Genomic DNA, 12,329 nt, shown 5'->3' on the forward strand with positions numbered 1-12,329 from the left:
TCACAAATCTAGAACGAACGTTCCAAAAATTCATCTGGAATAAAAAAAGACCCCGAATAGCTGCAGCAATCCTGAGAAAGAACAAAGTAGGTGGGATCTCAATACCAGATATCAAACTATTACAAAGCCACTGTTCTTAAAACAGCTTGGTACTGGCACAAGAACAGACATATAGATCAATGGAATAGAATAGAGACCCCAGGAGAAACCAAGATGGCGGCATAGGTTAACACCGGAGATTGCCGCCCTCGAACAACCACTTCAGAGATATAACTAAAGGACAGAACAGACAGCATCCAGAACCACAAGAAGGCTGGTTGAGTGGAAATTCTACAACTAGGAGGAAAGAGAATATCATACCCAGACTCAGAGGAGGCGCAGTGCTGAAGTGAAATACTGAGGTGTGGAGTGTGCGAACGGAGCGGGCTGGTGGCGGAGGGCGCAGTTGTTGTTTTCATTCGGGAGGGAGTTTCAGACTCTGAGCTCCAGATCCGGGCGAGTCTCTGGGGACCAAGACTCAAATGGGAGAAGCGGGACTGTCTGGCTTCGGTCGGAACTCGAAGGCAGCTTTCTCTCCGAGGTTTGCAGCCATTGCTGGGACTCTGAGAGGCAGAGCCCCTGGGGAAAGAACTGAGAGCAGCCATAACTGCTCGCTGCGCCCGCCCTGTAGATCCCCGGGGACCCGCCCCGCCCAAGCCCAGCAAAGAACCATTTGCCGGATAGCCTCAGGCAAACGCTAGATTAGCACTGCCCTAGAGATCCAGCACAGAAGCTCTCCCACTGCAGACACAGCTGACTCTCATAGCCAGTTAGCCCGGAGGTCAAATCACCCCCGGTATTGCCAACATCAATCAAGGCTTAAAGGCAACAAGACTGCGCACAAAGACCACTTGGGGGTGTACCAAGAAAGCATAAAAAATGCGGAGACAAAGAAACAGGACAAAACTATCAATGGAGGATATTGAGTTCAGAACCACACTTTTAAGGTCTCTTAAGAACTGTCTAAAAGCCGCCGATAAATGTAGTGAGATCCTCAAGAAATCTAATGAGACCCTCGATGTTGTGATAAAGAACCAACTAGAAATTAAGCATACACTGACTGAAATAAAGAATATTATACAGACACCCAACAGCAGACCAGAGGAGCGCAAGAATCAAGTCAAAGATTCGAAACACAAAGAAGCAAAAAACACCCAACTGGAAAAGCAAAATGAAAAAAGAATCCGAAAATACGAAGATACTGTAAGGAGCCTCTGGGACAGCTTCAAGCGTACCAACATCAGAATTATAGGGGTGCCAGAAGATGAGAGAGAGCAAGATATTGAAAACCTATTTGAAGAAATGACAGAAAACTTCCCCCACCTGGTGAAAGAAATAGACCTACAGGTCCAGGAAGTGCAGAGAACCCCAAAAAAAAGGAATCCAAAGAGGACCACACCAAGACACATCATAATTAAAATGCCAAGAGCAAAAGACAAAGAGAGAATCTTAAAAGCAGCAAGAGAAAGAAACCCAGTTACCTACAAGGGAATACCCATACGACTGTCAGCTGATTTCTCAACAGAAACTTTGCAGGCCAGAAGGGAATGGCAAGAAATATTCAAAGTGATGAATACCAAGAACCTACAACCAAGATTACTTTATCCAGCAAAGCTATCATTCAGAACGGAAGGTCAGATAAAGAGCTTCACAGATAAGGAAAAGCTAAAGGAGTTCATCACCACCAAACCAGTATTATATGAAATGCTGAAAGGTATCCTTTAAGAAGAGGAAGAAGAAAAAGGTAAAGATAAAAATTATGAACAACAAATATGCATCTATCAACAAGTGAATCTAAGAATCAAGTGAATAAATAATCTGGTGATCATAATAGAATCAGGGACATAGAAAGGGAATGGACTGATTATTCTTGGGGGGGAAAGGGTGTGGGAGATGCGAAAAGAGACTGGACAATAATCGTGCACCTATTGAAGAGGACAGTGGGTGGGGGGTGAGGGCGCTGGGTGAGGTGGGAGCTGGGAGGATGGGGGGGAAAAAAGAGGAACAAATGTAATAATCTGAACAATAAAGATTCAATTAAAAAAAAAAGAATAGAGACCCCAGAAATTGACCCAAACCACTATGCCCAATTAATATTCAACAAAGGAGGCAAGAGCATACAATGGAGTCAAGACAGTCTTTTCAATAAATGGTGTTGGGAAAATTGGACAGATACATGCAAAAGGATGAAACTAGATCACCAACTCACACCATACACAAAAATAAACTCAAAATGGATAAAAGACTTAAACGTAAGACGGGAAACCATAAAAATACTAGAGGAATCCACAGGCAGCGAAATCACAAACATATGCCGAAGGAATTTCTTCTCTGATAATGCTCCTAGGGCAATGGAAACTAAAGAGAAAATAAACAAATGGGACTACATCAAAATAAAAAGCTTTTGCACAGCAAAGGAAACCATCAACAAAACAACAAGAAGACCCACTACATGGGAGAACATTTGCCAATGATACCACCGATAAGGGTTTAATTTCCAACATTTACAGGGATCTCATGAAACTTAACAAAAGGAAGATAAACAATCCAATAAAAAAATGGGCAACGGACCTAGATAGACACTTTTCGAAAGAGGACATACAGAAGGCCGAAAGACATATGAAAACCTGCTCAAAGTCACTAATTATACGAGAGATGCAAATCAAAACGACAATGCGTTATCATCTCACACCTGTCAGAATGGCTATCATCAACAAATCAACAAACAACAAGTGTTGGAGAGGATGTGGAGAAAAAGGAACCCTTCTGCACTGCTGGTGGGAATGCAGACTGGTGCAGCCACTGTGGAGAACAGTATGGAGCTACCTCAGAAGACTAAAAATGGAACTCCCATTTGACCCAGTGATCCCACTACTAGGAATATATCCCAAGAAACCAGAAACGCCAATCAGAAAGGATATATGCACCCCTATGTTCATAGCAGCACAATTCACCATAGCTAAGATTTGGAAACAGCCTAAGTGCCCATCAGCAGATGAGTGGATTAGAAAACTGTGGTACATATACACAATGGAATACTATGCTGCGGTAAAAAAAAAGGAACTCTTGCCTTTTGCAACAGCATGGATGGAACTGGAGAGCATTATGCTAAGTGAAATAAGCCAGTCAGAGAAAGATAAATACCACATGATCTCACTCATTTGTGGATTATAGAGAACAACATGGACTGATGAAAAGGGACAGACCCAAAGACTGAGAAACAGCGATCAGGCTATCAATCCCCAGAAGGAAAGTAGGGGAGGGCGGGGGTAAGGGGAAGAGACCAACCGAAGGACTTGTATACATGTATATAAGCCAAATCAATGGACATGGACAACAGGGGGATGGGAGCATGAATGTGTGTGTGGGGGGGGGAAGTTGGGGGTTAATGGGGGGGGTGAGGACACATTTGTAATACCTTAACTAATAATAATAATTAAAAAAAAAGAAATACGAACATGAGTATATGTCCACACAAAAACTTACAGGTGAATGTTGGTAGCAACAATATTCATAACTGTCGAAAGTACAAATAATCCATATGTCCACCATCTGATGAGTGGCTGAACAAAATGTGGTATATACACACAATGGAATATTACTCGACAAAAAGAGAAATGAAGTATGGATACAAGCTCCAATGGACAAACTTCTAAAACAGTACACTAAGTGAAAGAATTTAGTCACAAAGACTGTATTTGAGTGTCCAGAATAGGCAAATCCATAGTGACAAAAAAAGATTAGTGTTGACTAGGGCTGGAGCATAAATGGCTCAGGAGTGATGGCTAAAGAATGTGGGACTTTTTAGGGTAATGACAAGACTCTAAAATAAGACTGTGGTAATGGACACAGAACTCTGAATACACTATACGCTTAATACTGTATACCTGAAAGGGTGAATGTATGGTATGTGAATTATAGCTCAATAAAGCTGTTTTCAGAGAGGACAAAAAGAACGAGAAGATGAAGAGAAACCAAGGGAAGACATTTCTGGTTTGAGAGGGAAAAGGCGGAGAAGGGGAGGGTAGGCAAAGACATGAATGTGGAAAAATGCAATTTTTTGATGATCAAGAAGACAAGTATAGTGTTAAATCCAAAGGAAAATACTGATTTTAACTTGTGGTAAAGCACTCGATATCAAAGGACAAAGAATAATGTAGGTCAGTATTATCAAAATAGAATTCTATTCAATAAGGACAGAGAGAAAAGCCACTAGAGTGAAGAATAGGAAAAAACACTGGATGTTGTGGGTTAGTAATGATCAATAATAAGAGAGCAAGATGTAGGAAGGTAGGCTAGAGACACAAATTATTATAGAAGTTGAGGCAGGAACATTGAAGAGAAGTACTAGTACTTGGCTTATAGTCAACTTTAGACCAGAAGAACAATGGTTCTTCTTCCACACATTATCAGAATATAAGTCTGAAAGACTCAAAAATGTACACAGCCTACATAATCACTTAATTAATGTAGTAAATGAGAACTAGCTATACTGTAAAGCAAAGGATCACATGCTTAAACCAAACATATTAAACAAAGTTTAACAGTGCTAAGTATTGTCTATTAATAGCCCATAGATGCAAGGTAATAAAATGCTAAACCTTACACCTTAAATATATATTTCCTGGATCTTTATAAGATAGAAATTTTGGAGACAATACTACAAACACAACATCAAGAATAAAATGAACAAAATAAGACTTTAGCTAGCAAAAGAAAAACATAAGATAACTGGGCATTTGGAAATATGACTTATTAAAATTATTTTAGCTGATCCTTTTAATTTAGCTATTACAAATTTTACAGCTGCTTTATTTGATAAAAATAAACTTCCTCGGCAGAGGTGAAAACATCCTAACAGCATTCCACTTTCCTCAATTCCCCTAATCTGCAATAAATCAATTCTACACATTTTAGGTTTCTCAATGATAGACCATCAGATTATGAATCACATATTTTATAGTTACTTCTTTGATTGTTTTTAATACCTGTGACTGCATTCTGTTAAGGCAAATAGTTTCAGAATAAGAAATTTTAAATAAAATGTTTTTTATAGCACAGTCCACTTGATAAATTTAGAAAAGGAAATAGGGGTTTAGTTGGGTTTAAAAAAAGGAAAATTATAAAAGTAATTAAAAGCACCACCTGCTTATTGATATAAATTGTGGAGCTAGGCCTGCAGACACAAAAAATAAATTTTAAATAAAAAAGGTAGATTATTATTGTAAGACAATAAACCAAAAAAACCCTGGAGAGAACATTACAGGAAACAGAAATTTGACGAGCAAAAAATTAAATCAGATAAATTCACAGTGCTAAATAGTATCAGCAATAAAGGCCTCACTGTAGTAGGCCTCGTGGATAAAGATCTAAAAGAAAAGATTTTATCCAAAAAGTAACTCTACATAAAATAATGGCCATATGAAAAGCAGTACCACAATGTCTTGGTCCATTTGGACTGCTATAACAAAATATCACAATCTGGGGTAGCCTATAAACAATAGAAATTTATTTCTCACTGTTCTGGATGGAGGCTGGGTGCCAACATGGTCAGGTTCTGGTGAGAACCTCTTCCAGGTTGCAGACTGCTGACTTCTCTCTGTGTATTTACATGGTATAAGGCGCAAGGACGCTCTCTCTGGCTTCTTTATAGAAGAACATTAATTTCATTCATGAGGACTCCACCCTCCATCATCGAATCACCTCTCAAAGACCCCACTTTCTAATACCATTACACTAGGCCTTAGAATTTTCAAAAGATGAATTATGGTGGAAACAAACATTCAGACTATAACACATATCTAGTCTTCTTAAATATTCATCAATTCAAAAACTTTTTTTGAATGAAACAAAATTTATATAACATAAAATCTGTCCTTTTTAAAGCGTACAATTAAGTGGAATTGAGCATATTCACAATCACAAAAAGACCACCACAATCTAATTTCAGTACATTTTCATTACCACCAAAGAAACTCATATCCATTAGCAATCACTTCCATTCCTCTTTCTCCTCACACTCTGGGACCATTAATCTACTATATGTCCCTGCAGATTTGCCTGCTCTAAGCATTTCATATAAATGAAATCATAAAATGTGACTTTTTACATCTGGCTTCTACTTCTTAGCATGCTGTTTTCAAGGCTCTCCACATTGTAGCATGTATCAGTACTTCATTCCTTTTTATGTCTGAATAATATTCCACTGTACATTCATCGGTTATAGACATTTGTGTTGTTTCCACCTTTTGGCTATCAAGACTAATGCTATGTGATCTCTTTTACTAGTATATGTGGAATCTAAAAATGTCAAATACATGGAACAATGGTTACCAGAGCCAAGGTGGTAGGAATAAATGAGAGATGTTGGTCAAAGGTTACAAAGTTATATAAGATGAATGAGTTCTACAGATCTAATGTACAGCATGATGACTACAATCAGCAATAATGTATTATATACTGGTTTTGCTAAGAGTACATTTCAGGTACTCTCACCACAGGAAAAGATTTGTAACTATGTGAGGAGACATAGATATTAATTAGTTTGACTATAGTAACTATTCCATGATGCATTTCAAAACACCATGTTGCACACAAAAAGGATAATTTGCTCACCACTCTTAAAGTATTATGATCAAGTACTAGTATTTTAATCCATTCTACAAGCATAATCAAACATATTGTATTTGTGCTTGATTTATTTATTATTTCAAACATACACACTGATCCCCTCAAAAGTTATCTATGTAAGGCCAAAGCATCAATGTACAAGGAGTAGGTAAAAAATAATCTCTTGCAATTATAAAATACTAGAGACCCAGAGCACGAAATCGCACGGGACCCAGACCCGCTGTGCCGGCAGGACCCCAGACCCGCAGTGTGCTAGTAGCTCGCCGCCGCGAGCCACCACACCGCATGAGCCTCAAGTCCTGCCACACCACATGAGCAGCAAGCAGCTCATGGGCTGGGTGGAGGGACCAAGAGGTGCTACATGCACCTCCTGGGGACTGGTCGTTTGGTAGTTACAGTGTTACGGCGTTACAGCCACTGGCCTTTTATAATATAGATATCCAGAAATTGGTGGCAGGGAACACAACTAAATGGCTAAATACACTACACAATTTAGGTTGAGCAAGTTATAAACATAGATTTGAATGATAAAATATTAGTCACAACTAATAAGAATTTTCCATATACTTGTCAAGACTGTGCTCTTACCTATAGTTTGGAAAACTTCATTCATCAAAGCTTCATTCACTACTGAAGAGCTGACATTTCCAATATGAGACCAACTTTGATATATTGCTTGCAGCAAAAGTGTCTGTGCTCTTGTAGCTTGAATTGTAAGATTTGGAAGTTCAAATATACCTTCAGTTATAGCAATCTGAGATCTTTTAGTCCTGCATAAGAAAATAGAAATAATGACAATATAGTAAATAGTATTTACAAACAACAACACACAAAATGAATTAAGTTGCGAGTGAAGAATTGGTATACATTAGAAATACTTTTAAAATAGAATTATCAAATAGATACACAATTCTACTAACTTTAAACAAGCTTCACTATTTCAGATCTTACATAATAAAATATACAGATACAAAATAAAGTAATCCATACACATAAATTCTGCTCATGCAATCATATTTTGCAACAGTCAATCATCAGAAAAAAACAGCGAAATAATAATACTTAACACTCAAAGAGAATTTACTAGCAGATATATAATGTTCTAAATGTCTTCTATCAACTATCTCATTAAATTCTTCCCCAATACTCTTTGAGAGAGGTTTTATCATTATCTTAATTTTTAAGATGGGGAAAATAAGACACAAAGAGATAAATTATGGTATCAAATACACAGCTATTCTGAGATTCCATTTAAACTTGACTCTGGAAAGTTCAATTTCTGGAATCCTATCTAATAAAAGAGAAACACGGTAATTGGCGTACGACTGCTACCCTTCCCATTGGCTAATCAGAGAGATATGCAAATTAACTGCCAGCCAAGATGGCGGCCGGCAGCCAGGCAGCTTGAAACTAACATGAGGCTTGCTTGCTTCAGTGACGGAGGACTCCAACGTTCCCCACCTGCGGCTGCCGGCCTCTGAGCTTGCAGTTTAAGAAACATTGTAACAAATATAGAAGCTAAACAAAACCCCAGAAACCTGCTTTCAGCGAGCCGGGATCTCAGAGCTGGAGTTGATACAGAGTTTCGATTATAGAACCGAAACAAACCAGATACCTGCTTTCAGGAGTGGAGGCCTAAGAGCTGGAGCCTCAGAGCTAAAGCTGGCCCAGAATAAAAAAAAAGAAAAGAAAAAAAGGAGCGGTTGGGAGCTTCCGTCACCCGCCAGCCTGAAAACAGCCCTCAGCCCCTCACCCAGACTGGCCAGGCACCCCAGTGGGGACCCCCACCCTGAAGGGTGTGTGACCAGCTGCAAACAGCCATCATCCCCTCACATTTTTGGGGACATTCTGTAGTTGCCTTTTAAGACAGTTCCTTACAATGGCAGGAAGTGGTGGGTTACCCACACATCATAAAATCATATCTGCATGGGTTTGAATGTTGAAATTAAAAGTTCAGGATAGAATTATTTATAGTAGCCATTCCTGGAAGAGGAGAATAGTGGATGCATTTAGTGTGTTCTTTTCCTTGTTTTCCCTATGCTAATGTCTATATTGCTTTACTTGATCCCTTGAGAAATCTAGACTATTATTTTTTGAAAAATCTGTATTATTCTTTTTTAAAACATTTTAAAGAAATTAAAATATTTCAAGAAGGAACTAAGAAAATCACAAACTATGTCAAAATGAAGTTAACTTCATAAAACATCTTTAAAATGTGAAGATATGCTGAAACCGGTTTGGCTCAGTGAATAGAGCGTCGGCCTGCGGACTGAAAGGTCCTGGGTTCGATTCCGGTCAAGGGCATGTACCTGGGTTGCGGGCACATTCCCAGTAGGAGATGTGCAGGAGGCGGCTGATCGATGTTTCTCTCTCATCGATGTTTCTAACTCTCTATCTCTCTCCCTTCCTCTCTGTAAAAAATCAATAAAATATATTAAAATGTGAAGATAAGATATTAGCATTATTAATGTATCCACCTACCTCCTCTCCCTGTCCTAACATTGTATTATCAAATAATTTCTTACTTCCTCATTGAAATAAAACTTCACTTAAAACTATCCTACAGAGAAATGACATCAGCAAAAAAGGCAGAATAAGGTATACCAAAAATCTGTCCCTCCATAAAAGCAGCAAAAAAGATGTCAAAAGCTGTCAAGAATTAATATTTTTCAGAATTCTGAAAACTAACCAAAAGCCTGCAGCAAAAAAAGTAAACTCTTAAACATAAAAAAAAAAAAATTTTAATTAATAAGCCCAGCTACTAGTAATCTCAGGAGTAACAGTGAGCTTTGTAGTATTTTTACTTTCCCATGTTGCATCCTCTGCCCAGAAGCTCAGCAGTGGCACTGAATAGCCCACATTCCTTATCTCTCTTAATTCAGAACTCTCCCAAACAACTACGCAGGAGTATTTATAGAAAACATTTAGAGGACTAATTACATTAGTCCACGCTGCCTGGGACAATGTGTAAGAGAAAGGGCAAACAAAATGAATTAACCAAAATCTTGGGAGGAAAGTAATAAAAGAAAAATTGGGTAATAAAAAAATTGGGCAATAAAAAAATTGAAAAGCTACAACATCTTCCAAAGACTACAGAAGGCCATACACATGTTCAGGACTGTGCAGTTGCAGAGGGAAAACTACAAAAAGGTCTTAAGCTCCCAACCCTGGCTGACTTCCAGGGTTTACCCAACAAGAAAAGAAGGCAGAGTTGTAAACGTCTGGTTGAGTTTTGAAGGCATTCCCCATTAGAAATGATGGAGGCCACACAGCAATAGGATGAAACAGTAAAAGTGCTGAAATAAAAAACTATTGTAATAATAACAATTCTGGCAAAGCTATCCTTCAAAAATGAAGTGGAAATCTCCCAAGAAAGAAAAGTCCAGGACCAGAAGCCTTCACTGGTAAATTCTAACAAACATTTAAAGAAGAATAAATACCAATCCTTTTTAAACCTGTGCTACAAATATAAGAAAAACCCGTCTAATTCTTTTCAGAAAGGCAGTATTATCCTGATACCAAAGGCAGACAAAGACAACATAAGAATTCTTTATACAACCCAATTAAAAAGTGGCCATGGACCTAAATTGACACTTCTCCAAAAAGGACCTACAGATGGCCAAGAGACCTATGAAAAAAGCTCAATGCCACTACCAGAGAGATGCAAAGTAGAATGAGAATGAGGTATCTATCACCTCACACCTATCAGAATGGCTACTACCATCAAAAAATCAACAAATGACAAGTGCTTGTGAGGTTGTAGAGAAAAGGGAACCCTAGTGGGAATGCAGACTGATGCAGCCACTGTGGAAGACAGTATGGAGTTTCCTCAAAAAATAAAAAATGGAACTGCCATTGACCCAGTAATCCCATTGCTAGGAAAATACCCTAACAATCCAGAAGCACCAATCAGAAAGAATATATGCAACCCGATGTTCATATCAGCGCTATTTACAATGGCTAAGACTTGAAAACAGCCCAAGTGCCTATCAGTAGATGAGTAGGTAAAGAAAGAGGTGGTACATTTACACAATGGAAAACTATGCAGCAGTAAAAAAGAAGGAACTCTGACCATTTGAGACAGCATGGAGGGACTCGAAGAGTATCATACTAAGCAAAATAAGCCAGTCTGAGAAAGACAAGTATCACATGATTTCACTTATATGTGGAATCTAATGAACAAAATAAACTAACAAACAAAATAGATCCAGAGACATGAAAGTATGCAAGTATGCAACAGACTGATCCCTTCTCAGAGGGAAGGGATGGGGAGGGAGATTAACCAAAAAACTTATATGCATATGTCCATAACCCATGGACACAGGCAATGGTGCAGTGAAGGCCTGCGTAGTAGGTAGGTGCAGGGTAGAGGGAGTCTATGGGGGGAGAAAAGGGGATATCTGTAATACTTTCAACAATAGAGATAAATTTAAAAATAAAAGGCAACGTAAGAAACCTACAGACCAATATCCTTTGGGAACATAGATAAAAAATACTATTTGATACTAACAAATCAAATTCAGAAGAATATTAAAAGCATTATCCACCATAACAGCTAGAATTTGTCCTGGAAATAAAAGAGTAGTTTAACTTTTAAAAATCAAGGCAATACACCGTATTTATAAAATAAAGGGGGGAGAAAAGCATGTTCATCTCAATCGACAGAGAAAAAGCATTTGACAAAATCCAATACTCTTTCATAACAAAAACACTCAACACACTAAACATTAAGGAAACTTCTTCAACATGACATTGAACATTCACAAAAAACACACAACATCCTTAGTCGTTATAGACTGAAAGCTTTCTCTCCAAGATCAGGAGGAAGACAAGGATGTCTGCTCTTTCCATCCCATTCAACATTATAGGAGAGTTTCTAGTTAAGAAATGAAGCAAAAAAATAAATAAAAGACATTCAAACTAGAAAGGAAAAAAATAAAACTATCACTACTCACAGATAACATAATCTTATACATTGAAAATTCTAAAGGAAACACACACCATTGGAACTAATAATTAAGTCCAACCAAATTGCAAGGTGCAAGGTCATTATACAAAAATAAGTTTTCTATCTATATACACTCACAAATAACCTGAAAGGAAAATTAAGAAAATTGTATTTATAACATCAACAAAATGGAAAAAAAAATGCTAAGGGATAATTTAACAAATAAGTGCAAGGCTTTTAAATTGTAAACTACAAAGCATTGTTGAAACACATTACAGAAGGAACCTAAATAATGGTAAGACAGCCCATGTTTATGGATTAGAAATTTTAATATTAAGATGGCAATACTTGCCAAATCAATATCTAGATCCAATACAATTCCTATCAAAATCTGAGCTATTTTGAATAAATGAGTAAATGAATCCTAAAATTCATATGGACTTGTGAGAGACCCCAATAGCCAAAACAAGCTCGAAAAAAAAGTTGGAAGATTCATATTTACTAATTTCAAAATTTACTACATAGGTACAGTAATCAAAGAGTGTCACATGAGCATACAAAAAAATCAGTGCAATAGAACTGAGAGTCTAAAAATAAACCTTTATGTCTATGGCCACTTGATTTCGAGATCAAGCGATGGGAAGTGAATAGTCTTAAACAAATGGTTTGCAACAATTGGATATCCAGATACAAAAGAATGATGTTAGACCAC

At 37.7% G+C, this 12,329-nt stretch overlaps 1 protein-coding gene across 6 annotated transcripts in view; it reads right to left on the reverse strand.

Annotated features, from left to right (window-relative positions):
• Positions 1 to 12,329, reverse strand: part of VPS13B (vacuolar protein sorting 13 homolog B) — a 626,384-nt gene that overhangs the window by 541,447 nt on the left and 72,608 nt on the right. For all 6 annotated transcript variants that reach the window (XR_009449565.1, XM_059672116.1, XM_059672115.1 and 3 more), the window contains exon 16: positions 7,258 to 7,439. Coding sequence is in view for 5 of the 6 variants with exons in the window: in XM_059672116.1 (XP_059528099.1) it covers positions 7,258 to 7,439 (182 nt within the window). In the remaining variant the exon portion in view is untranslated. The remainder of the gene's footprint in view (positions 1 to 7,257; positions 7,440 to 12,329) is intronic.

This window comes from Myotis daubentonii, chromosome 17, assembly GCF_963259705.1.
Source record: "Myotis daubentonii chromosome 17, mMyoDau2.1, whole genome shotgun sequence".
Classification (NCBI taxonomy): Eukaryota; Metazoa; Chordata; class Mammalia; order Chiroptera; family Vespertilionidae; genus Myotis; species Myotis daubentonii.